This window comes from Mus caroli, chromosome 13 (assembly GCF_900094665.2).
Source record: "Mus caroli chromosome 13, CAROLI_EIJ_v1.1, whole genome shotgun sequence".
NCBI lineage: Eukaryota > Metazoa > Chordata > Mammalia > Rodentia > Muridae > Mus > Mus caroli.
In genome coordinates, this window is record NC_034582.1 from 20,630,551 (window position 1) to 20,656,951 (window position 26,401).

The 26,401-nt window shown below is 43.6% G+C and overlaps 3 protein-coding genes across 3 annotated transcripts in view; 2 read left to right on the forward strand and 1 right to left on the reverse strand.

The window, feature by feature from the left end:
* Positions 1–320, reverse strand: part of Acot13 (acyl-CoA thioesterase 13) — an 8,376-nt gene extending 8,056 nt beyond the window's left edge. Inside the window, exon 1 of the mRNA XM_021180483.2 lies at positions 11–320. Coding sequence (XP_021036142.1) covers positions 11–91 — 81 coding nt within the window. The 5' untranslated portion in view covers positions 92–320. The remainder of the gene's footprint in view (positions 1–10) is intronic.
* A 112-nt stretch (positions 321–432) lies between these two features.
* On the forward strand, positions 433–9,754 carry Tdp2 (tyrosyl-DNA phosphodiesterase 2). The gene is made up of 7 exons (XM_021180297.2): positions 433–718; positions 799–884; positions 4,124–4,294; positions 4,984–5,075; positions 6,099–6,217; positions 7,903–8,073; positions 8,607–9,754. The coding sequence occupies exons 1-7, from the start codon at positions 521–523 to the stop codon at positions 8,880–8,882; spliced, it is 1,113 nt and encodes a 370-aa protein (XP_021035956.1). The 5' UTR covers positions 433–520; the 3' UTR covers positions 8,883–9,754.
* Positions 9,755–11,974: 2,220 nt separating this feature from the next.
* Positions 11,975–26,401, forward strand: part of Kiaa0319 (KIAA0319 ortholog) — a 63,904-nt gene continuing 49,477 nt past the window's right edge. The window contains exons 1-4 of the mRNA XM_021180546.2: positions 11,975–12,110; positions 21,222–21,367; positions 23,884–24,659; positions 25,154–25,343. Coding sequence (XP_021036205.1) covers positions 21,313–21,367; positions 23,884–24,659; positions 25,154–25,343 — 1,021 coding nt within the window. The 5' untranslated portion in view covers positions 11,975–12,110; positions 21,222–21,312. The remainder of the gene's footprint in view (positions 12,111–21,221; positions 21,368–23,883; positions 24,660–25,153; positions 25,344–26,401) is intronic.

Consider the following 26,401-nt stretch of genomic DNA (forward strand, 5'->3'; position numbering starts at 1 on the left):
ATAAATATACCTTTTCCAAAACTCTATCAAAACCGGGAACTTTGAACATAACCTTCATTACTTCTCGTAGGTTCTGGGTCATGCTGCTCATCGTGGACGCAAAGCAAGAGTCTGGGCTCTGCGAGAATGAACTCTGGAAGAGACGTTTGTGAGAGGACAAGGGTGTGGAAGGTCAAGTCTGCAAGCCCGGCCGGTGTCGCGTCGTGCTCGGGAGAAAGGATCGCGCGCCCTGGTCGCCCTGGTCCTAGATGATCACGGGTAACCTTCACTCTTTAGCGCCCCAGCGCGCACGCGCAACCTTCAGGCCTCCTCCGCCCCCTCCCTTCCCTCCCCCCTCCCCCTCCCCCTCCCCATCTGCGCCTCGCTGGCCGCGGCCCGGAACCAGAGAGGGCGGTCTTCTCCACCGGAAGGTTGACGCGGACGCGCTCGCACGCTGCGCGCCTGCTCAGGTTCCGGCGTTCGCGATCAGTCGCGCGGGAGGCAGCGTGAAGAGCGGGTGTTTTGAGGGGACCCTGCGGCGATGGCGTCCGGCAGCAGTTCCGATGCGGCGGAGCCCGCAGGGCCGGCAGGGCCGGCGGCGGCGGCGCCCGAAGCAGCACAGACGGAGGAGGACCGGGTGAAGAGGCGGCGGCTTCAGTGCCTGGGCTTTGCGTTGGTTGGGGGATGCGACACCACGATGGTCCCCAGCGTCCTGCCGGAGAACGACTGGCAGACGCAGGTCAGTTCGCGTCTCTCGCTTCCGCCGCTCTCCCCGGGGAGGCGGGGCGCGCCCTGCAGCCTTGTGCCTTTGCTTTTCAGAAAGCTCTGAGCGCCTACTTCGAACTGCCAGAGAACGACCAAGGGTGGCCGCGCCAGCCTCCCACGTCCTTCAAGTCCGAGGCCTAGTAAGCGACGGGGGTCGCGGGCTGCTCGCCGAGGGCGGGGAGGGGCTTGGGCGTCCGAGGACCGGGACCTGGAAAAGGGCAGCCGGCGCCCCGGAGCTGGAAATCTGAGGGAATGCTTCCGAGGATGCAGGGTCACTTCCCAGCGGGACTTGTCTTTGTTGTTTTGGGACGAGTCTCACTGTGTAGCGCTTGGCTGGCCTGGAACTCGCTATTTGAACCAAGCTGCCCTCGAACTCAGAACAGTTTGCTTCTGCCCTCTCAGTGCTGGCACGTTGAAGGCACATACTAGGACTGGCTTCCAACGTGATTTATTTTATTTTATTTTATCTTATTTCTTTGGAGGAGAAAAAACCTGCAGATTATTTTATGTATTTTGAGGCAGAGTCTCACCCTTTATCCCTGGCTGACCTGAGCTTGGTGTGTAGACTAGGTTGGCCTCAAACACAGATCTACCAGCCTCAGAATCGAAAGGGCTGGATTTAGAGTGCCCACCACCACACTGGGACGAAATTTCTGTTTAATGTTACTGTTATTTGTTCTTTTTTGAGACAGAGGCTTGCAATAATCCTGACCTCCAGCTCTTTTCCAGCCTCCCTTTTGCTAGCATTGCATCTGATTCTAGCACTCCCCACCCGAACTTCTTATTTGAGCCATATGTCCAGGCTGACTTGGAACTCCTGTGTGGTCAGGGCTTGCCTTCTATTGGCCCAGTACTGGGATTAAAGGTTTGTGAAACCCTGACTACTGAAATACACTTACTAACCTGAAATATTGGTGATATGTAAACTGGAGATTAGAAAAAAAAAATGGAGGTAGAGATTTTCTCCTGAAGAATGGTAACCTGTAAGTCTCCTTGTTTCTGCATAGTTTATCTGCTCTCCTCTTGCCAAAGAACGATAGTTTTTTTCTTTTGAGACAGGTTTGTCTCAAGTTTGACTAGTTTGGCACAAGTTTGTATGTAGTCCAGGCCGGCATTGAGCTCCTAGCAATCTTGCCTCAGCCTGTGGGAACTAGAAACCATACCAGCCAGGTTTAAGATTTGTTTTTAGTGTATGCTGTTTCTGTTGTCTCAATGCCCTGCCTCTGATATTCATTGTTGTTGTTCTACAGTTTGCAGAATAAAACTAAGGTGCCATACTGGGCCTTGTACACAAATTGGCCACTGTTCTTTCCAGAGTCTCTTACACGGGAGTTGTCTGTGTCAGCCAGAAGAGACGGGCAATTGTCATAAAACAGTTGTGCTGAAAATTATGTGGAAAGTTGTTTAGAAAACGTTGGGTCTCCACACTCCATAGGTTATAAATAAGGAGTGGAGTCCACCTATCCAGTACCCCCTCCCCACCTCCTCCAGTTACTTGTGTGTTGGTTAGACAACAACTCTGCCTGGTTGCAGGCAGGGTTTCTTTATATAGCCCTGCCTGTACAGGAACTCACTCTGTAGACCAGGCTGGCCTTGAACTCAGAAATCCGCCTGCCTCTGCCTCCCAAATGCTGGGATTAAAGGCGTGTGCTACCACTGCCCAGCCCCAGAAGAGGGCATTAGAACCCTTGAAACTGGGGTTAAATAGTTATGAGCTATGCATGCTGCAGTTCTAGGACTTGAACCCAAGTCCTCTGAAAGACCCAGTGCTCCTAAAGGGATCTCTTCTTAGATGTTTTTAGTTACAAATGAAGGGCCTGAGATCTGACAATGCTCTGAAATGGCGTAGCCTTTTCTCGTTGGTAAGGCTGCAGAAAAAGTATAATATTGAATGTTAGAAAAGAAAGCTTTCTGGGATGGGTGAAGTTCCAAAAGGAACTTGGCATTAAACATAGTTTTTGGTTCTCTTTAAAAATACTTTTATACATACAGATGAATTTTAGCCAGATGTAGTAGCTTATGTTACTTGGGAAGCTGAGGCAGGATTGCCAAAGGTTTGAGGCCAGCTTAGCTAAAGTATTGAGTCCTAAGGCAATCTGGATATATACTTGCTAAAGTTCCTACTTTATAAGCTTGTAAGTTTGAGGCTAGCAGGTATACATTTCCAGACCTTGTTTCAAAGAGGGTGTTTACATTTCATATTTTGCTTTAGAATTGGTACTAAACCATCTTGCATCAAGACCTTGGCTTCAAATCTCCACTAGAAAGAACAGGATGACTGATTCTAGGCAGGAGTAAGTGAGCTAGGAGATGGATTTAGAATAATCTACAGTGCTGGGAAGTAAGGGAGTAGCCAGAGAATGTTGGAAACGTTCCAGGAGAACATAGGGCTAATGTAAAATTGGTGACAATGAACACTTGGGTATTTCAGAACAGGTTGTAGTCTGCACAATAAAATACGAACCCATATTTAAGTAAGTACCTGCTGTTTGTGGGACAAGTAACTTTTTTTTTTTTTTTAAAAGACTTATTTTATGTACATGAGTACACTGTCACTATCTTCAGCCACACCATAAGAGGGAATCTGATCCCATTACAGATGGTTGTGAGCCACCATGTGGTTGCTGGGGATTGAACTCAGGACCTCTGGAAGAGCAGTTGGTACTCTTATCTCTCCAACCCGACTAGTTACTGTTGTAGGGGAATTTAAACTACTAAATTTCTAAGGCTTGAGGAATTAGAAAAATCTTTTGAGAACTATTAAAGTAAACTGAAACTGAACTATGTTTCAGTTAAGTACGGGCAGTAAAACCAGGATGAAAGTTGAGTCATAAACAAGATGCTTCCATAGTTAAAACCCACAAAATACTGAGGAGAATGGGAAAAATCAGTACTTTCCAGTGGGGATATTTGGTTAACCATGCATTGGTAATGCTGTCATTCCTGCCCCAAAGTTCACAGCTAGACTTGTAAGAAAACATCAAGATTAACTGAATTACTGTATAAGACAGTGATTGTATAAAGTAGTCTGTACTCAAAAATGCCTGATTAGAAGTGATTTGTTTATATCTTCAAATTGAGGACAAACATGTACAACAAAATTCAAACAGTCTCTACATTTGGAAGCCAGAGGTCAGATTTGGATTCCCCAGGCATAGTACTCCTTGGTTTTTCAGACTGTCTCTCACTGGGACCATGCACTCACCATTTAAGGTAAAACAGGCCTCAAGTATCTACTGGTCCCGGCCTCCCAGTTTTGAGAGTACAAGTATGCCACAGCTTCCAGTGTTAAATGTGGGGGTTCTTGCCTCCATAACCCCCAACTACAGCAATTCATAATTTGTTTTTTTTTTTTAATCCTTTATTTTGATCTTACCAGTGTTGATCTAACCAACGAGGATGCAAATGATACAACCATTTTAGAAGCCAGTTCATCTGGAACTCCTCTAGAAGATAACAGCACTATTTCTTTCATTACCTGGAATATTGATGGATTAGATGGATGCAATCTGCCCGAGAGGGCTCGAGGGGTGTGTTCCTGCCTAGCTTTGTAAGCATTCTCTTTTCCATGGTAGGGACTTTGATAAGTGTTTTAATGGTTCTACAGCGCAACAGTTGTATACTTGAAAATTTGACTTTAAGGTCAGTTTCTGAGTAAATATTTAATAAGAGTTGAGGTGTTTTGATCTGGGAGGGTCTTGGTGAATTGGAACACCGGTTTATGTGAGATTCTTTCTAGAATTGTAAGCTTTACATACATAGTTTTATTTATAAGTATTGTTATGAAGTGAAAATTTCCTAAAAGTTTTGTTTTTGGCCTCAGGAGAGCTTTGTGACTAAAGCACTCACATTCTCTAGAGCTGTTGTCACTGGACAGCTTTTTAAGAGAACCTGAAGAGAGCATAGCACTGAATACATCTCTTGGTGTATATATAACGATTGCAAACGCTTAATGTAGTATATATACTGTTTTCTGTTTTAATTCCACTGGTGTATTGTGTGTGGGTGATGTGTAGGGGGGATGCTGGGATTGTTAGGCAAGTGTCACTGCCCTACACACCCAGCCTGTTGGTCATCATGGCACGGTGTAGTAAACTATATCTAGATAGAGGTCAGTGTGAGCATTGAGTGCTAGGGGGCCAGGTAACAGTTGTTTTATGTGCATATATTGTGGAATTTTCTCTATGTAGCTGAAAATGAATGCTTTGCTGCTCTTGGTAAATTGCTCTTTTTAATTAGGTACAGTCCAGATGTGGTATTTCTACAGGAAGTTATCCCCCCATACTGTGCCTACCTAAAGAAGAGAGCAGCCAGTTACAAAATTATTACAGGTAATGCTCTTCTTGCTACCTAAACTACCTTTTTCTTTGAAAAATAGATCAATGAAGAAAAAAAAAAATGAGAGGCTATTACAAAGGGCACAAATGGGTTTGAGGAAACTCAACATGACACCAGATACTTAAAAGATTTATAGGCTATTTTACAGCTTAATGTTAATAAATGGAAAAATAATTGAAATGGGTATTTCTTTTTAGGAAAACAAAGTTCTAAAATTTTAGATTTGTATATTTTCTGAAATTGAATATCGAGGCATGCCCTTATCAACTATTTGTTCTTACTTAAACATCACTTGTATCTCTTGTTAAACTCTGATAAGGGACAGAAACATAGCACTTGGTTGACCTACTTCAAAGTAGAGGCTTAAGATTTGATCCCATTTAAATGATTTGCTCCTTGTTATAGTGAGGGAGCTTGTGGTAAAGTGAAGGTACTCTGTTGTGGTAAATATCCAACCCCAATAAAGCCGTGCAAAGAACACACAATTACAGTTAAAATATTTATGAGCTGCACGCCTAGCACTACACTAGGCCTCAGCTTTGAGGTCCCTTGCTACTTGCGGCTCCTCCTGGCCATGTGGTTTTGCTCCATCTTCCTTCCACCTCCTCTTCCTCCATCTTTCTCTCTCCATCTCCTTGTCTCCTCCTTCATCTCTTCTGCCTCTCTAAAACCTCCAGCCCCACTTTTCCCTTCCACTGGCCAATCGTGGGTTCTAACCTTTATTTGACTAGTTAAAATGGGGAGAGGTTCACATGAATTTACCTGAGTATGTGATCCATTCCTGGTTGTGGCAGCCCTTCTTGAGAAAGTGGAATTAACATCAAAATACAAACCATACCAGGGCAAACTACATTTCCCCCTTTTTGTTCAATTGAAAGGCTCTTTTCTCTCAGATTTAAATTAAGCACAACTATTACATTGTGTCATTTATGAAGTAGAAGATACAGTTAACACACAGTCCATCAATTTTGTCAATTGACTTTCTTCCCTATACTTTTTTCCACAAATGTTTGAAGGTAATGAAGAAGGATATTTCACAGCTATACTATTGAAGAAAGGAAGAGTGAAATTTAAAAGTCTAGAGATTATTCCTTTTCCAAATACCAAAATGATGAGAAACCTTCTATGTGTAAATGTAAGTTTAAGTTTGGGGCGTTTTTTGTTTGGTTGGTTTTTGAAGGTGTATTGCCTTTACAGATAAATTTATAAAGGCATTTTTATTTGTGTGTTTGTGTCTGTCTGTCTGTCTGTATCAGTTAGTCAGGACTTCTATGACTCAGTTCACTCCTTCCACCACATGTTTTAGGGATCCAGATTCTAGGGATCAAACTCAGGTTTACTTGGCAGAGGCTCTTACCTGCTGAGCCATGTCACTGGGACAATTGTTTTAAACCCTATTTGTGTCTGTCTGTGGGGTCTGGAGATCAGGACAACTTCTTGGAGTCAGATTTCATTTCCCACTGTAGTTCTCTGTATTGATTAAATAGTTTCGGAAAACTTGGGTCTCATAATTTTAGATGCAAACTTTAAAATGTAAAATAAATCTGCAAAAATGCAAAATAAAAAATGCAAAGTTGAATTCTTAATTGATTAGATGTTTTCATGAATGTGACAACAGTTGGCTATGGAGAACATTTGTCAAGTCATTTGTTATATCAATGAGAAAAATAACACAGCACATAGATAACTCTAAGGAACACACTAGTACTTTAGCTCACAGTTGAGGGAAGGCATGGCAGTGGAGGTGTGATCCTACTGGGCTTCTGTAGACCAGGCTGCCCTCCAATTCAGGAATTAAGGGAATGTGGCGTTCAGCTTGTTTTCTCCTGTCTCCTTTATTCAGCGCAGGACGTGGAAATGGTAGCAAGGGTAAACCTGTGCGTGTGGATGAGCTTATGTTCATGGTGGTGTGATAAACAGTTATTTTCCTAAGAGTGTGACAAAGTATCTGACAAAGGCAGTCTTAAGTAGAGTTTATTTTGACACATAGTTGTAGGGTAAGGCAGGAGCAGCTAATCACATTGTGTCCACAGACTGAAAGCAAAGTGATGACTTCTGCTGTTAAGCTTGCTTTACCCCACCCCCCACCACCACCACCACCTTTTTTTTAGTTTGGGACCTCATCTCCCACTGGTGCCCATTAACATTTTAAGGTGGGGCTTCCACCTTAAGTAAGCTAATCTCAAATTTCTTTAGATATTCCCAGAGATTTGCCTTCTAGGTGATTCTAGATTCTATAAAGTTTGACAATATTAACCACCATCCTGAGTGTGGAGAGGTAGTGGAGTGTTGACTGGAGCTTAAGCAGTAGGCAGGATCCAGATTATAGGTTTGAACAAATTAAAATGATTCTGTAGGCATTGCAGCACATTCTATATACTAGTATCTTCATTGTAAATGATAATGACTTCATTCAGTTAAGTGATTATTTCCATGTATCTGTGCCTGGATATTGTTGGAACAATAAATAGAGTTATCTGAGTTTGCAAATAACTCATGGCTTCATGAAATGGAGAAGTTGCTGTCCTTTTACTTGTTTGGAACCTTTTCTAGCCATCTGTATACCTTGGAATTGGATCCTAGAGAGGTGTGAGCCATGGATGGCCTGGAGCTGCTGGAGAAGGGGTACATACAGAAGAGCTATTCTGTGGATAGTTCTTGTTCTAAATAGTTATCATGGGTTGGGTTGCACCTTCTGCTCTTCATTTAGGAACAGTACTGACTGGTTTCAGTTGAGTAAATACATTCCAGTTAATTAATCTGCGTTGGAGCCTGTTATCAGCATCAGTGGCCAGTTCAATTGTAATTATTCTGTTTTAGGTGAGTTTGGGTGGAAATGAATTTTGCCTTATGACATCCCATTTGGAGAGTACCAGAGAACATTCTGCGGAACGAATAAGTCAATTAAAAACTGTTCTTCAAAAAATGCAAGAGGCTCCAGATTCAACTACTGTTATATTTGCAGGAGATACAAATTTAAGAGATCAAGAAGTAAGTAACAGAATTGATTCAATGTTTGTGGGGAGAGTATTGCTATGGAAATTAATTTGGATTCATTTTATCTAAAGTCTTATGGACTTGAAATACAAGTTAGAAAACACTGTTGTAGCTTTTGTTTAAAATATGCACAAAAGCTATTAGGAGAAATCCTGTTATATGTTAGATAAACAAGTATTAAAATAAGATAATAATTATAAGAATTCTAATTTAAAAAGTTGAGGGTATTTGTAGCATCCCTATGTATAAGAAGATCTAATTCTCTTCTGAGTTGAAATCAACTTTTTAAAATACTTTATTGCTGGGTGTGGTGGCCCATGCTTTAATCTCAGCACTTGGGAGGCAGAGACAGGCAGATCTCTGAGTTATACAGAGTGAATTCCAGCACAGCTAGGATTACACAGAAACCCTGTCTTGAAAAACAACCACAAAAGTTGTACCTACAAATGATAATATCAGACACCTTTTAAATTGGGGGCAGGGAGTAAATATATAATATTCTTTCATACTATTCTTTCTCTTGCCAGGTTATCAAATGTGGTGGTTTACCTGACAACGTTTTTGATGCCTGGGAATTTCTAGGCAAACCTAAACATTGCCGGTATACATGGGACACGAAAGCAAATAACAACCTCAGGATCCCTGCTGCTTGTAGGCATCGTTTTGATCGAATATTTTTCAGAGCAGAAGAGGGGCACCTTATTCCTCAAAGTTTAGACCTTGTTGGGTTGGAAAAACTGGACTGTGGTAGATTTCCGAGTGATCACTGGGGGCTCTTGTGCACCTTGAATGTAGTATTGTGAAAAGCTTCCCACTTCTAGCTTTACATACTTGCAGCTTTACACGTTTGTTAGCACTAGTTCTGAATTTGTATAGGTCTCAGCCTTTCAGGACATCTAGGTCTAATACAGAAGAATTAATAAACTGGATGATTACTACATCAAAAGCAGCTAACGTTTTACTTTGTATCTTGTGTCCTCAGAAATAAGAATTAGTGTTTGTAATAATTCAAAGCATGCTTATGTTCAGAATGTGTGGGCTTTGGTTTAAAGGACATAACCTCTCAGCTTGTAACAAAGTCATTGTTGCCATCAGGATTTCAAGTAATGGGCATTATCTCAGGGCTAACTATTGTTTGAATTAGGCACCAATATATTTTAAATCATTTTATTAAGAGAAAAAGTAAGCCATTGAATCCTTGAGATGGCATTGTCTTACATTCTGTAAGTTCAGAAACGTAAGTAGATGGCAGCTGTTGTATATCAGACTTAACTTTGCCGGCTGATAGGATACCGTGCCTGATGAGTCACAGCTCCACTCTGATTCCCAGTTACTGTTCCGATTAGTGTTGGTTATTTGCTGGTAACTGACAAAGTTCATCTTGGCAATGATTAAGCCCAGCTTAGCAATGTGAGAATTTTTATTTTTTCTAAGAAGAAAATTCAGAAGAAAAGTAACTTTGAGTTTTGTTACTGGTAAAATGGAAATGCTTTGCAGAGTGAATAAAGAATACTTTTTCTTTTTTGTAAATGTTCTGTAAAGAAAAAATGTACAGTAAATAAAGTGTTTTATTTGTAGACTGAGTACGACTTTTTACTTCATGGTGGGATTTCTTGCTCTACTGCCATCGGGAAAGCAGCCCTGCATGTTACTTTTCAGTGGGAATCACCAAATGTGTTTTGTTATATTAAATTCCTGACATTTTGGATGCTAGGGCAGGAGGATTGTCATTAATGTAAGGCTAGCCTAGGTTATAAAGTAAGGACTGACAAAATAAGGAAATTTAGAATGAAGTGACATTTTTACCTGTTAACCCCAAACTAAACACCTAAAAACAATTTGAACTTATAATAGGGTGGTATGCCTTTCCTCCTGACAAAGGAAAGGGCAGGAACTGTCTATTTTCATCATAATTTTAAACATTAAGGCTTGAAGGAGCAGTGTAGTAGAGGAGGATGGTACTTACTCCTTTGGTAGAATTAAGTTTAGAAGACCACAGTATGTCACATTGCAGAAACGTTGAAATGGGTTAATGCCACAATATGAAATGAATGTCCACTGAATACCAGAGGGGTAGTTTTACATCAGTCTGAAGGAGACTGGCATTTCATTCAGCACACTGATGATGGACAGAGGAGAGGAAAACTGATTTTCTTTTTCATGGTAAGCAGTTTGGTTGTTTTGGAGGGGGAAAGTTGAAGGTAGTTTCTCATTTTCTAGTCTGTAGGGATGTGTAAGGACCTCTGATGACTTTGTCTGTTTTGTTTCTATATGAGGGCTGGGAGAGTTGTACACTGATGTAACTATTCTCATCTTGTGACTCCGTGCCTTCCGGAGCTCTTCACTGCCTGCATCTTTTCTCTAGCTATCATTAATATGTACCATGAAAGGAGGAAATGTCTTCCTACAGTGAGGTTTGGTGTTTGCCCTCTAGAGAGCCCATTTAGTGACTGAATTAATGATTCCCCCCCCCCCTTTTAGTCCATGCTTATTTTTATTCTCCTCAGTCTTCTATTTTGGTTTTTTTGAAACATGGTCTCTCTGTAGCCTTGACTGTCCTGGAACTCCCTCTGTAAACCATGTTGGCTTTGAGATGTAGCTGCCTCTACAACTGTAGGACTGGGATTAAAGGCCCGTGCCCTCTCAGTTTTATAGCTTATTCTCTTCACCTCCTTAGTGGCTCTTTATCTGCATTAGTTAACGTGTTCATCCTGTATGATGCTTTTACATGTATGGTGTTTGTAAGTACACATGAGGAGGCCAGAGGGCAGTTTGTGGAGTCATTTCCAATTTTATGTGGGTCTTATGGTAGATCTAACTCAAGTCAGCCTTGGTAAAGTAAGCTGAGCCATCTCACTGCCCCTCCCCTTAAAAGCCTCATTAAGTAGCCTGCGCTGGCCTGGTAACTGTATCTGGCTTCTTTTTTTTTTTTTTTTTTTTTTGAGACAGGGTTTCTCTGTATAGTCCTGGCTGTCCTGGAACTCACTTTGTAGACCAGGCTGGCTTCGAACTCAGAAATCTGCCTGCCTCCGCCTCCGGAGTGCTGGGATTAAAGGCGTGCGCCACCACGCCCAGCTCTGTATCTGGCTTTTTATTTATTGTTTGAAAGAGTGTTATTGTTTGAAAGCGTGAAGCTCTTGCTTCAGCCGCATGAGTCCTAGGGTGGACTACTGTTCTTGGGTCATCTCCATTTTCTAACAGGAGACATTTAGTAACATTTGTAACCTGTCTGGTGTTTCTCCACAAAGATGACAGTGCAGGCCTATACTAGTGTGCGACTCAGTCATGAAGCCACCGTGGATGTGTAAAGAATACTCCGCCCATCCTTTCTGCCCACCCTTAATGCCAGTTCCTAGACACTTTCTTGTCCTTATTACAAAACTAAAAATACAAGGAACAGTGTTCCACTGACTTAGAATTTCCTCTGACTCAAGATTTCCCACCACAAGACACAAATGTTGAAATGCACTTGGCACCCATTTAACCTGCAAAGTAGAGTTGCTCTGCTCGGTGGCGACCTAGGCCCAGTTTACCATCCTGATTTGAAAGCAGCACTTGAAACCAAGCAGATTAGTTATGGGGTTGGGGGGCAAAAGGCTTGGCTGAAAACAAGACTTGAGTGGCCAGGTGACTTGACTTGGAGTAGTCTGAGCCAAGCAGTGCTTGCTTCCCCGGGTGGAGCATTTTTCTAGATGACCCGTCTATCCCCTCAACAGTTCAGAACCATGGCAGGAAAAGGGTGGGCGAGGGACCAGAGCAGGAAACAACGGAGGCCCCTCTGCTTAGCGGGGCAGTGCGGGCTGCGGCACAGGCCATCCCTAGGGGCGTGTGTGCGCGTGCGTATGCGTCGCCCTGGTAACCCGGGAGGCAGAAAGGCGCTGAATCACCAGCGCGGGCTCGCAGCGTCTGTCTGTGCAGCCGCAGGGGTGGGCAGGTGTCGCCTGCAGGTGTGCCTCGCAGGTGTCTCAACTGGACATCAGCGGCTGGCCGATCTGGAGTACCGCGGAGCCTGGAGATCGCTGGGGATGGAGGTAAGAGCCGCACTCAGCTGCCTGCGTTCCTGTTTGGATCCGATGGGTTCTCAGCAGGGTGGAGTCAGGGAGACTTGGGCAGCTAACCTTAAACCTAAGAATCTTAGGTTTCTTTAAAGTTCATTCAGTACTGGCATATGCTAAATGCATTTCGTATCTTAGTCAGAGGCTTTTAATCTGGACTCCAGGTCCCCGGATTTCTAGCTAGGGTGTAGTTGGGGTTCCTCCTTACCTCTGCCTAGGGATGCAGGGTATGAGTGTGTTTATGAAACTGGGTGATGGGGTGTTGAACGAAGCTCCAGTGAGCTTGCAGTGTTTAGCTTCAGCAGCCACCTCAGGTGCAGAATCCCATCTCCCAGCCCAGCTGGCCAACTGTCAGCAAGGACGACGACAGCAAGCAGGTAGGAGGTGTCAGTGGGAAAAAAGCCAAGAGGGGGACTTCTAAGGGTCCTTCTGGACACCTAGGAAAAGCAATCCTGGATAGTTGCGTGGTTTCATGCTTTCCCTGTCTCGTGGAGGCGGGAGGTTTGGGGATCTTTCCAACCTCTCAAATTGCATGCTTTAGACTGAAGAATTACCTTTAAATTTCGTTTGGTGCTGTTGTCGTGGACCTTGCTACCACTTACCAAATGCATTCATCTCCTCTCTTTACCGTCACCAGAAGCTTAACGCTGTGTAAAAGCTTTTCTTCCCTGCTCTTTGAATTCTCTCCAAGGAATGGCCCAGATTTATCAGGATCACAAAGCTGCGATCGCTAGTCATCGTTCTCAACACCATTTGTTCTCATAATTGTCTGAAGGGAGCAAGCAAGCCGGAGCATATTCACGCTCATCTTTATTGCTGGCTTTACTGAACGTTTTCGTTTGTGGGTTAGATGTTGATATTTTTTCCGAGTGCTTGAGCAGAAAAGTTGAGTGGCATTTGTGTTAATAATGGAAAAAAGTGTAGATCACATTTCCTAAAAACCACAAAAATGTTCAAGGTGAATGTGTGCATTAATTTATTCCTGAAATGCACGGTGCCTGGGAAAGTTCCTCAGAGAGACTGAAGTTATGTCACATGTAAAGTTTTATTTGATGCTCATGATTTTAGTTACTTCTAATGCAGATGGGGCAAAGTAGAGATTTCAGTTCAGTTCTAAACTTAGAACTCACTGAGAAAGCTGAATTCTCTGCAAACTGAAAAGGAGATCAAACAAACAAACACCAAAAACCAAAAAACAAACAAAAACCTGCAGCAGGAATTGTTTGTTTGTTTGTTTGTTTTTTCGAGACAGGATTTCTCTGTGTAGCCCTGGCTGTCCTGGAACTCACTTTGTAGACCAGGCTGGCCTCGAACTCAGAAAACCCCCCTGCCCCGCCCCCCAAGGGCTGGGATTAAAGGCGTGCGCCACCCCCGCCCGGCTTTTTTTTTTTTTTTTTTTTTTAGCAGGAATTTTTAGAACCACCGGTAACAGGAACAGACACCACATCGTTGCTGTGTAAAATGCCAAGGCAGGGATGCGTGTCCTTTCAAAAAGATAACAGTCACTGAGCTCACATCCTCACGGTTTAGAGAGCCGAAGGAGAGCTTTGGTGAGTTATAAAATAGTAACTATGTTTAAGGTTTGTTCTTGACTTAAGTTCCCCTCACCCCCAACAGACAGTCTTTCCCTTTAAAACCAATTTGTGGAAATAAGGATGTCTGTTTGGAGCAGGGGTTGGAGTGTGTGTGTGTGTGTGCGTGCGCACGCGTGCGCAGTGTTGGGTGACAGATAGCCTGATGGGAAAAGATGGTCTGCTTAGGTTGTGGTTCAGCTGTTAGAGGCGACCTCCCTCATATTAAGGAAACTATAACCTCTAAGCCCCATTGTTCTCATCTGTAAAATAGAGAAAATAGTAAGGCCTATTGAGTGGAATTTCTATAAGAATTAAAATAAGAATAGAATTTGCACATGATGAGCTGTAAAGGATTGCTCAAACCCTAGTGTTGGAGGCCAGCTTTGGATATACAGAGGGATGCTGTTGCTTTTGTTTTTATTTTTGATTTCTGTGCGACTGTGTCTGTATGCCAACATGGAGTTTGAACTCTTAGAGCTAGGGTTCTAGGCACTTGTGAGCTTCCTGACCTAGGTGCTAGGATCCAAACTTAGAGGCCCATTTAGAAAATAATTAAAATAAGATACTATTACACAAATGCTTTTTTAAAAACCATGCTTTCGCCGGGCGTTGGTGGCGCTTGCCTTTAATCCCAGTACTCGGGAGGCAGAGGCAGGTGGATTTCTGAGTTCGAGGCCAGCCTGGTCTACAGAGTGAGCACCAGGACAGCCAGGGCTACACAGAGAAACCCTGTCTCGAAACAAAACAAAACAAAACAAAACAAAACAAAACAAAACAAAACAAAACAAAACAAAACAAAACCATAGTTTCTCTGTATATCCCTAGCTATCAAGGAACTTACTATGTGGACCAAGCTGGCCTCAAACTCAGAGATCCTCCTGCCTCTGCCTCCTGAGTGCTGGGATCAAAAGTGTGTGTACCACTACACCCAGCTTAATTCCTGGATTCAGGCAAGATGATCGTCTTTGGCTAATCTATCAAGTCAGAGGACAGTTTGGTTTATTTGAGATTCTGTCTCAAAAAAAAAAAAAAACCCACAAAACTTTAAGTAAATACAAGTTACATTTTTAAAACGTTTAAAAACTGTTTATATAGCTGCATGCATGGTGATGTGTCCGGATACCCACAGACACCAGAAGAGAGTGCTGGATCCTTTGGAGATGGGAGGAGATGGTCATGAGCTGCCTTGTGGGAGAACTGGGAACCAAACTTGAGTTCTCTGGGAAAGCAACACATGCTCCTAGCCCCCGAGCCAAGCCACCTCGCCAGTCCAGGAAAAGTTATTTTTGAGATAAAAATGTTCAGGAAAAAAATTCATTTTTTTCCCAAAAAATTATGTCACTAAAAGTAGAATTATTTTAATGTGGCCAAAAGTTTTTTTTGATGACTAAAGTTAAGTTTCACTAGAAACATCAGAAAATCCATGCATTTTTTCTTGTAACCGCTTTACAAAAGCAGTAAATCTAACAGATATGATCTAAAAGCATGCCAATTTAACACCCAGTTAATTTACATTTAGTATTCTGAAAGATTTGCTTTCTCGCAAATATAAAATATAAAGGCATGAAGCAACTGGTAGGTTACTGTTCTATTTCCATTGAAAATCTACTTTACAAGCTAGCCAAAACTACACTGATCCTACCTCAAAACACCACATAACACAGATCCTATCCATTAGAGCCCTGCCCTTGTGATAGCTCATCAAGTGAGTTTACATTCCAAATGCATTGTGAAAAGATCCAAATTCACGCTCTAGCACCTGCTCAGAACTGGGGAATTCTTATTTCCTAACAGTTTCTATCAATTCTGGGACGTTTCTGCCCCTTGTATTGCATTTTCTTCATCAGCTTTGTTAAAGTGTAGTTGAGTAATAAAACTGAGCTGAGCGTGACTGATCCATGTCTGTAATTCCAAGCACTCAGAAGAGGGAGGCAGGAGGCTCTGGAATTCAAAGTCATCCCGGGCTATATAGTAAATTTGGAATTAATCTGGGCTGCATGATACCCTGCCCCCACTTCCCAAAAATTCCACAAACCCAAAAGCAACAACAAAACACTACCACCAGGACCATCAATATGGCTTAGTAGGTAAAGGTACCTCATACGAGTATAGCTGTTCAGACGTCAGTAGTAATGGACTTTCAGATGCCCAGTGCTGACCCAGAGGCTTCCATATCCAAGCCCTAAGAGCAGGAGCCCTACTGTATCTGACTTTAGAAGCCAGAGACTTAGGTCTCTGAGCACTTGGAGGTGGAGGCTATGATGGGGCTATTCTACCTGTAGCCCTAGCACTTGGCTGTACTCCCTACCTTCTAGTAGCAGGCTGTGCCTGCTTATGTTACAATATCTGGGAAAGCCTTGTGGGTTGGGACCTTCAGGTCTTAGGGTGTCTACTGTGACAGCTCTTAGGCCTAGATAGGACCTTTGGACAGCAGACATAGTTATAGTTCTTGGGAATAAAATATCACAGATTTTCACCCATTACTTGCCAGCTCCCTGGGATTCTTCCAGAGACTGGGCCAATAGTTTTTAACCTATGCTCTTTGCCCCCAGCAGCTGCCTGGAACACTCTAGCTGCTTCCTTGCCACTGCTCCTCCTGCTGCTGGTGTGGCAGCTGCCCTTTGCAACTGTATAATCCCACTGATGTCATCTTCTGTTACCAGTTCAACCTGTTCTACTAATGAGAAAGCTTACAGGTTGACAGAGTGGCTGGAGCAATGGCTCAGCAGTTTGGCATACTGCTCTTGCCGAAGACTCTTCTTGCTTGTAACTCCAGCTCCAATGCCTTCTTCTGGTCTCCATGTGTACCACACACACATGCACATGCCCACATACAGATAGACCCTGTGCTGGTTAGGCTTTTAATTTTTTTAAAATATTTATTTTTTTATTCATTTTACATCCTGATCACAGCCCCTCTAGGTTTTTTAGTTTTTAAATTAAAAAATTTAAATTTACTATCAGTTTATTTGAAAAAAAAAACTCAAGACTAAAGCTTACAAAGAAGCTACTTTTTAATTAAGATAGATTGCAATCAGCTCTCTTGGTTAATATTTGAATATTTTTATGGAAAAAAATAAAAAATATGAGTTGGAAAAGGGAAACTATAAGAACACACACACGCGCGCGCGCACTCACACACACACACACATATATATGGTTGTTTGAATAAGAATGGTCCCCATAATTTCATATATTTGAACACTTAGTCATCAGGGAGTGGCACTTTTTAAGGATTATCAGGATCAGAAGGTGTGGCCTTGTTGGAGTAGGTGTTCACCTTGCTGGAGGAAGTGTGTCACTGGGTGTAGGCTTTCAAAAGCCCACAAAAGGCTCGACATCTCTCTTGCCTGTGGATCAGGATGTAGCTCTCAGCTACTGCTCCAGCACCATGAGTGCCACTAAGCTTCTACCATGATAGTAGGACAACCCTCTGACACTGTAAGCAAGCCTACAGTTAAATCATTTATTTCATTAGAGTTACCTTGGTCATGACACCTCTTCAGAGCTGCAAGCACTCTTAACTCCTAAGCTATTTCTACACCCCATAAAAATGCTTATATATATATATCTATATCTATCTATCTATCTATCTATCTATCTATATATATATATATATATGCCTATGCCACAATCAATGTGGACATACTTCTAAATTAGTTCTTTACGGGTTCCCAAAACAAAGTTCTGGTAATAACCATATCTTTGCAATCCTCCTATTTGTTTTTGATCTTGAAGTTTATGACTCTCTGTTTTTCCAGTCCCAAGTAATAGGACTCACTACCCTTTCTTAGCCTTCAGTGTTGTTTATGAGACCTCATAATATTTTACAATGTCAGCCAGTCTACCCCACATGCCTGCTGTATTAGTTTGATGTTGCCATAGAATAAATTATTACAAAAATGGTGACTTAAAGTATCATACATTTGCTAGAATTTATGAGGGACTCGAATCAAGACTCAGATCAAGTTTCCATTGAGATGTGCCATGTGGCTTTTCCTGGGAAAAGAGAGAGGGCAACAGTACTCCAAAAATGCAATTCTATCTAGCTGAATGGACCAATGAGTTCTTTGGCATTACTTACAGGAGCAACTCCATCACCAAGAAAGAACCCCACCCAGCATGGCTGACCATTCACAGAACTACAACACTGGAGTTTTCTGAGACAGTTGCAGGCAGCTACACTACTTAAAAGTCTTCTTCTTTAAAAAAAAATTATTTATTTTATGTTTATGAGTTCTGTAGCTGTCTTCAGACACATTAGAAGAGGGCATTTGATCCCATTACAGATGGCTGTGAGCCATCAGTACTGAGAATTGAACTCAGGACCTCTGGAAGAGCAGTCAGTGTTCTTAACTGCTGAGCCATCTCTCCTGCCCTTAAAGAGTCTTCTCAACCTGTAACTTTTCATAACCCAAGGGAGAAGGAGCGTTATGACCTTGCAAGTTTCATGGGCCTGAGGAATCGTTCTTCCTTCAGTGGGAGAATGTTTCAGCCTGGACCAATTACTTAACAACTTACATTTTTTTAAAAAAAAAAAATAAGTACACTGTAGCTATCTTCAGACACCAGAAGAGGGTGTCAGAATCTCATTATGGGTGGTTGTGAGCCACCGTGTGGATTTGAACTCAGGACCTTTGGAAGAGCAGTCAATGCTCTTATCCACTGAGCCATCTCTGCAGCCCAATAACTTGCCTTCTTATCTGGAAGCTCTGGGGAAGAATTTGTGTGCAAGCTGTTTCTGGTGGCTGCGTAATTCAGTTCTTTAAGGTTGTAGGATTAATGTCTGCATGAACTAAAGGCATGAATAATAAACTCCAAGTCACCAACAGTAAAGAACTTACCCTTGGTGTCATTTAACTAAGAGAACCATTGAATTCTCTACTTTAGGGCTCCCTGTGTCTTCTGACTTCTGTCTGTCTGGATGGATTTGTGCCGGACTGAAGGCTGTCTTGTGAATCTGTGTCTGTGTATGACTGGGTATGTCTGTCCTTCACAAGGGGCTTTGCACTGTATTTGTTTGTTTGTTTGTTTGTTTGTTTTGAGACATAGTCTCTCTATTATGTAGCTCTGGCTATCCTGAAACTTGCTATGTAGACCATGTTGCCCTGGAATTCACAAGGATCCAATTCCTTCTGCTTCCCAAGTGCTGCCTAATCTGACACAGGACTGAATTTCTCTGTCCTTTGGCTCAGGCCTCGGAGGAAGTCTTGGGTTGGTGTGGCTGCCCACAGTGTCCTGCATAGCAGCTCTACCACATTTCTCCTGAACTGTCTCCCACTCTGAGTAATGGCAACTGTTCTTGTGTTTGCTGACTCCCCTGGAGTTTGCCCTTCGCCCTCACCTTCCGTCTACCCATCAGCAGGTCCTGCTGATCGCCCAAGCCACCTCTCCAGCCATAAGGAAGTTTGGTCTCTTTGGAAGCAGAGTTTTATGTAGCCCAAGCTGGTCTTGAACTTGTGATCATCCTGCTCGTGCCTCCTGAATACTGGGATAAGATTTCCCTCTGTAAGGGAGAATACAGTAGTGATTAAATGGATGATATCAGGATCCAGATTGTGTTTGCCTCTTTAAAAACTTAATCACAGAATGGCCAGAAGGTTTGGGTTTTAATGGATTTGAAAGTTCAGTAAAACAGCTATTAATTCACTCTATGCCTTGCATGATTTTATGCAAACCCAAACACTTTGAAGCCCATAAACAAAGAGCAACAACAACATAGCTCCTCTACCACTTGGCCATCTGTAATTCTAAGAAACCCTGGCATTGGAGCTGGTAAATAACATAGTCACGTGTTAGAAATGAAAGAACAGGCACACGGGCTCTGAGACACTGAAGGTACAAATGGGAGTAGCTGGACCGTATACAAAAGCAGAACTCTGACCCACAAATAGAAACCTGCCCAGGAACCCAACCCTTTATCTATAACACAGTCCAGGAAGCCAGCCTGCCAAGAGACTTCTGGGAAGCTGGACTGCCATCTCTAGTACTTCATGAGGCTAAATAATACCTTCTCCAGCACTTACCTCCAAGTAGGCAGGACTTTATTGATAGCTTTCCTAATTTCTAACCCCCTTTCCTAGTTTGGGACTAGCCAGACAAAGCAAACACACTCTTGCCTTAGTTAATCCAGTTGTAGGGAAAAGGAATTATGTGTTTTACACTTCCATATCATTGTTCATCATCAAAAGGAAGTTAGAACAGGAACTTAAACAGGGCAGAAACGTGGAGGCAACAGCCGATGCAGAGACCACGGAGGGGTGCTGCTTACTGGCTTGCTCCCCATGGCTTGCTTAGCCTGCTTTTTTATAGAACACAGGACCACCAGTCCTGGAATGGCCCACCCACAATAGGTTGGGTCCTCCACATCAGTTACTAATTAAAGAAAATGCCCCACAGAGCTTGCCTACAGTCCTATCTCACAGAGGCATTTTCTTAGTTGAGGTTCTCTCCTCAGATGACTTTAGCTTGTGTCAAGTTGGCATTAAACTATGCAGTAGAGTTCCCCGTACTAACCACTGGGTGTTTCACTCTAGCTACCCAGGACTGTCTCCCATAGTAGGAGCCTCCTTTCCCAATACACCCGAAGCCTCTCCTTTATCCACTAAACAACCTTTCCTCTCTTCTGCCTTTGAGTCTCTGCTAAACTCAATTGACAGTGGTTGACTCTTTTGCCATAAGGCACTGGAATACAGAGCCTTGCTTTTCTCAATTGATTGGCCCTTATTTCCAGTCTGTAGGGTGAACTGACCTAAAACCTTTTGCTTTTTGTTTTGTTTTTGAGGCATTATTTAGCTCTGCCTCTTTTGGGACTCACTATTCACAGGCTGCCCTCAAATTCACAGAGATCTACCTGTCTCTGCCTTCTGAGTTCTGAGATTAAAGGCATGTGCCACCGTGCTCGGCTTGTTTTGTCTTCTTAGAAACTAACTGTCCTGGCTATTTTAACAAAGTTCTCGGGCTGGAGAGATGATGGCTCAGTGGTTAAGAGCACCAACTGCTCTTCCAAGAGGTTCCATTCCCAGCAACCACATGGTGGCTCAGAATCATCTGTAATGGGATCCGATGCTCTCTTCTGGTGTGTCTGAAGAGAGCAATGGTGTACTCATATAAAATAAATAAATAAATTAAAAAAAAAAAAGCAATAAGGGCTGGAGAGATGGCTCAGCGGTTAAGAGCACTGACTGCTCTTCCAAAGGCCCTGAGTTTAATTCCCAGCAACCACATGGTGGCTCACAACCATCCATAATGAGATCTGGCGCCCTCTTCTGGAGTGTCTGAAGACAGCTACAGTGTACTCACATATAATAAAAAAAAATAAATCTTTTTTTAAAAAAAGCAATAAAACAACAACAACAAACCTCTCTGGAGAGTTGGCTGCTTGGGATATGACGCTATTCTGTGAGCAGAGCAGCTTTCCTGTTAACATGAGTACAGGGTAGGAATGATGTGTTTCAGTCCCATTTACCTAATCCTTTCTTCTTCTTTTGTCTCTGTTTTGTTTTCTTTGAAGTTCTAGAAGGCTACATCTGGCTGGCTCATCAACCATCAAAGGGAGTGTTTCAAGTCCACTGCCCTGGAAGCCTCCTCCTGTGTGAGGCAGAATGGTGTCCCCACCAGGAGTACTGTCTTCATTGCTGCTGCTGGCAGCCATGGCAGGTAGGAAGTCATTAGCAAACCATCGCCATTTCCTGGGAGACTTGTCAGTGTTGGCTCCCGTGGTTTATGGTGGCCAGGGCCAGACATTAAACATGGTTCTGCGCTCATTCACTTGCTGCATGACAGTGTTGCGGCCCGCCCGCGGTCCACAACACGAACGGTTCACTGAAAATGGCAGTTCCCTGCAAAGAGAGGAATCTAGACGGGGCGGAAGAAACAATGGAGTCAAGACAACATTCTGATCAAGACTCAATTTAATATTTCCAGACACTCAGTTTATAAAGGAAGGGGGAGGGAACCCAATTTCCCGCCAAGTAACTCAGGGTCCAGTAGCAGGACGAACACGNATAAAGGAAGGGGGAGGGAACCCAATTTCCCGCCAAGTAACTCAGGGTCCAGTAGCAGGACGAACACGTGTGTGCCTCCAGGCAGCAAAGGCAGGTTCCAGCANTGGGCGTGGCAGGACGAATGAGCCGGTAGCTCCACCCTTGAGCAGGCAGGTTCCAGGCTGGGGGGAAGGGAGGCCACATGACAGGACACATGTCTTCAAGGGAACGAAAGCACATCTGACCATCTGGGCCAGGAAGAAACTTCTGGCTTGGTCTTCATATACATCAAGGAGAGGTGTCATAAAAATGCAATGTTTGGAGAGGGTTCCTTACCTCTGTTCCCCCATTCTCTCTTGATCTTCCTAAGGGGTGTAGTTTTGTTTCCTCTATGTCCTGGATCTAGCTCTTCTCAGAAAAATGACAGACCAAAACTATCACATGATTTGTGTTTGAGACATCAGCTTCACGTGTTGCGTTTTTGTTTTTTAATTGGAAAAGGAACGTGTGTGTCAGATCTAATTTCTCTTACATTGGATGAAGTAGTCTTTCCACAGAGCTGATATTTGGCATTATGTTGCATTTACTCATTGTGTGTGTGTGTGTGTGTGTGTGTAGATAAGCTCATGGGAATCAGTTCTCTTCTCCTACCATATAGATTCAGGCCATCAGTCTTGGAAGCATGCATCTTTACCCACTGAGCAAACTTTCTGGCTCTGGCCCTGTGTCATGATACTGCTAACCTACCTACCATGCTAATGAGACACTAAAAATGATCATGCTACTGTGCTACTAAAAATCTATTACAGTGATCTCTGTACATGCAACACAAAGGTGGTTCCTATGCACCATGCAGCTATTTTCACATGTTTCCTGTTAGAAACTGTCTGTGACTAAAGCCACAGTTATTAAAACAGCTGTGAATGACCATCCCTTACTAGGAAGGAACTCTCGTGCTGTTGAGGTCTGTGTCTATTTTGTCACAGAAAAGAATAGGCCAGACTCTATGCAGTGTATGCCAGTGCCCATTGTAGTGACTCTGTAGAAAGATGAATAGTTTATTATTGAGAATCTGAGTAAAACCAAGTGGAATGTAAAACAAGGCTTAGTGGTGCACACTTTTAATCCCAGCACTTGGGAAACAGAAGCAGACGGATCCCTGTGAATTCCAAGTTAGCTAGGACTACACAGTGAGACCCATCTCAGAAACCAAACAAAGTTTGATTAGACATTTGTACGGAGGACAAGTATTTTCTCTCCTTAGACATTTTCCTTTCAGATGATCTATTATCAGCCTGTGAGATTTTTAAAAAAATCTATTAAAAACATCAACAAAACAAAGATACAGTACTTTTCTGTTACTTCTATAACTAGTTTTTACACAGGGCTTCTTGTAAGTTACATAAAAAGGAGACACAAGTAGAGAAGAATGGAATTATACAAAGAGAAAGAATGTATAGGTAAAAGGGCACATGAATGGTTGAAAAAACATACATGGATAGAAAGAAGAATAGGGGGATGGAGAGGTAAGAGGAAGAATAGAGGGTGGGTGGATGGTGAGTGAGTGAACAATGGATGAATGGCTGGAGAGACAGGTGACTGTCTGGATGGGAGCATAGCAGTGAACCCTTCTGTAGGGAGTGTTGATGGTTGGCCGAATAGCCAGGGATGGAGGAGGCTCCGGTTTTCTGAAGTGGCTTCCTTGGAATACGTGTGTGTGTGTGTGTGTGTGTGTGTGTGTGTGTGTGTATTACATTCTGCATATGAGAGAAAGCATGGTGGTCTGTCACCCTTCTCTGCCATTAGCCTCTTTCTCCCCCTCCTTTCAAAACTTCCCTCTTCCTGTAGTCTCCTTTCTACTTTCAAGTCATGTGTGTGCATGCATATAAGTGCATATATATCATGTATCTTTCAATCGAGATTCTGCATTTGAAGTTGGGTTTGATTTGATTTCTTGAGACCAGTTGCCATGTAGCCCACCCATGCTGGCTTCCAAGCTCCCAAGGATGACCTTGAACTCCTGGTCCTCCTGCCTCTACTTCCAAAGTGCTGGGATTATTTCCCGGGTGTACGATGCCGCTTGGATATTTTCCCGATGTCTTTATGGGTCGTCTGTTGTTTCTTCTTTTGAGCTCTGAGTAGTCCCTTTGTCTGCTTACCAATTGAGTCATGTACCACTCTGGTCCTCAGGGGGCAGTTCTCAGCAGTGCTCTGAGGGCAGGACTTACTCCGATGCCATCATTTCACCTAACCCGGAAACCATCAGAATCATGCGGGTGTCTCAAACCTTCTCCGTGGGAGACTGCACGGCCGCTTGCTGTGACTTGCCCACCTGTGACCTGGCCTGGTGGTTTGAGGGCAGCTGCTATCTGGTGAACTGCATGCGCTCAGAGAACTGCGAGCCCAGGACCACAGGCCCCATCCGGTCTTACCTCACTTTCGTGCGCAGACCTGTCCAGAGGCCCGGGCAGCTGCTGGACTATGGAGACATGATGTTGAGCAGGGGCTCCCCCTCAGGAGCTTGGGGAGACTCCCTTGAGGACCTCAGGAAGGACTTGCCCTTTCTTGGCAAAGACGGGGGACCAGAGGAAACCGCTGAGTACTCAGATGAATACAAAGAACTGGAGCGGGGCCTCCTGCAGCCCTCCAACCAACAAGACCCTAGAGGTAGCGCAGAATACCCCGACTGGAGCCTGCTGCCCAGCAGCGAGGGAGGTTTCAATGCTTCAGCTACAGGAGACAACTCAGCTGCTTCCACGGAGAAGCTGCAGGACCCTACGCCCCACCCACTGGGCCAGGAGCAGCTGCAGGCCCTGAATGAGTCGACTTGGTCCCCTACACCCGGGCACTCTACAATAAGCAGTGTGTGGCCTTCCTCTGCGACCCCATTACCGACAGAGGAGGGACTGGAAGGAGAAGAGACTTTACAGCTCCAAGAACAACCGAGCAATAGCTCTGGAAAAGAGGTGGGTGTGCTTGAGATGTGCCGGGGTAGGCAAGGGAAGGAGCACAGGGCTAAGCTCTGCCAGACTCTTTCAGGCTAGAGGAACCCAAGGAGGTTTCTCCTAAAGGGCACTACCTCAGGCCGATGCCAGAGGAGGAACGTCTGTCAGAGCCTCACCGGAAACAGAACAGCATTCTTTTGCTGTGCTTCCTTCTCTAAGCAGGCAGTTTGGAAAGAACACAGAGCTCCTCTTCCTAGGTTATCTACCTAAGAGTGCCCGTTGAGTACACTAATTCTAGGATCCTGTACCGCCTCCCAGCTCTGTCTTCTTGTAACAAAGGCATTGATACTGTTCTTGAGTGTTGTCATCCTGATGACCTGACCTCTACCTGTCTCTACCTCCCCCTTTTAAGTGCACGGATTTGGAGATGGTGGGCACAAACAATCCATTGCTAAGCCTTCCTAGTCTTCATTTTTTTTCCCATAACAATATACCCTTGTTAATTCACCCCACAGGTTCCAATGCCTTCCCATAATCCTTCACCTGCCAGCCTGGAGTCTAGCCCAGCCACGACGGAAAAAAACTCCAACTTTACAGTCACGCCACGGAGCAGAAAACACAGCACCCCAACTTTTCCTACCAGTACAGTCCTCACTGGGCTAAGCCCTCCTCCGTGGCCCTTGTCACCTACTGCTTCCAGGACAGGTAACTTTTGAAAACTGTAATTAGAAGACACGTAAAGAATCTAGCAGCGACAATGTTTAAGGTTTTAGTCCTCCCTTCGGCCCCAGCCTTGAGGCATAACAGTCACAGTGCTCTATAACCAGAGGGAAAAGATGAATTGTACACGGCCTTTTCCCTCTGTGGCTCTGCAGAGCATGAGAGGAGACTGACAGGTAGAAAGATGAGGCTGATACTCAGTGGGAAGTGGCGTGAGAGGATGCTCCGGCAGCAGAGGAAGGTCGCCTGACCTCCTAGGAGTGCCAGGAAGCCTTTCTGGAGGAGGGACTGGCAGGTTAGGGTGAACCAACTCACATGGGTCTAGCCTGTTCTATCGTGGGAGCAGCGCATGCTCTAACGGGACGGAGTGTTGTATATATTTCTGGTTAGTGAACTTGTAGCAAGAACACATGGTAGCTGTATTTCTATTTGAGGTGATCTCAATGTGGAGATAAGGGAACTGCAGAAAGCCTGTCCTGATGCTGGAAGCAGAAGAAGCATGACAGGTCAGAAGGGCCTGCAGTGTTCTCTAGTTTCTAATGCTTCTCTCCATGGTCCCACCATGGACTATACAGTTAATGATGGATTTGCTTCTTCAAACAAGGCAGAAGAGATGTGATTTTAAGAAAGTTTCCTGCTATTAATATGCTTTGCCTGTTATTATTAAAAATGTATAACAGTCACTAAATATTAGCAGATTTGAGCAGATTTCTGCAGAACACCAAAAATGTACTGTCTTGAGTGACACTATATAGACAAATAGATGATTTCTTAATTCTTAATTATGATTCTATAAGAATTCCTAAAATTATATTAGTAATTATTGAGCTCTTTTATAATAGGACTGCTTTTAAGTCCTTTCTGATGTCAAAAGTACATTGAGAACTGTGCCAGTCTTCAAATGTCACCAGTTAATTGCTTCTGAGATAGCAAGAAGGCATCTGTGACTTAGAGCACATGCCAAGAAGTTGTAAAACAATAAACTAAAGGTCATACAAAGGGAATTGTGGACTTACTCTAGGTGCAAGGACAGAAGATAAAAT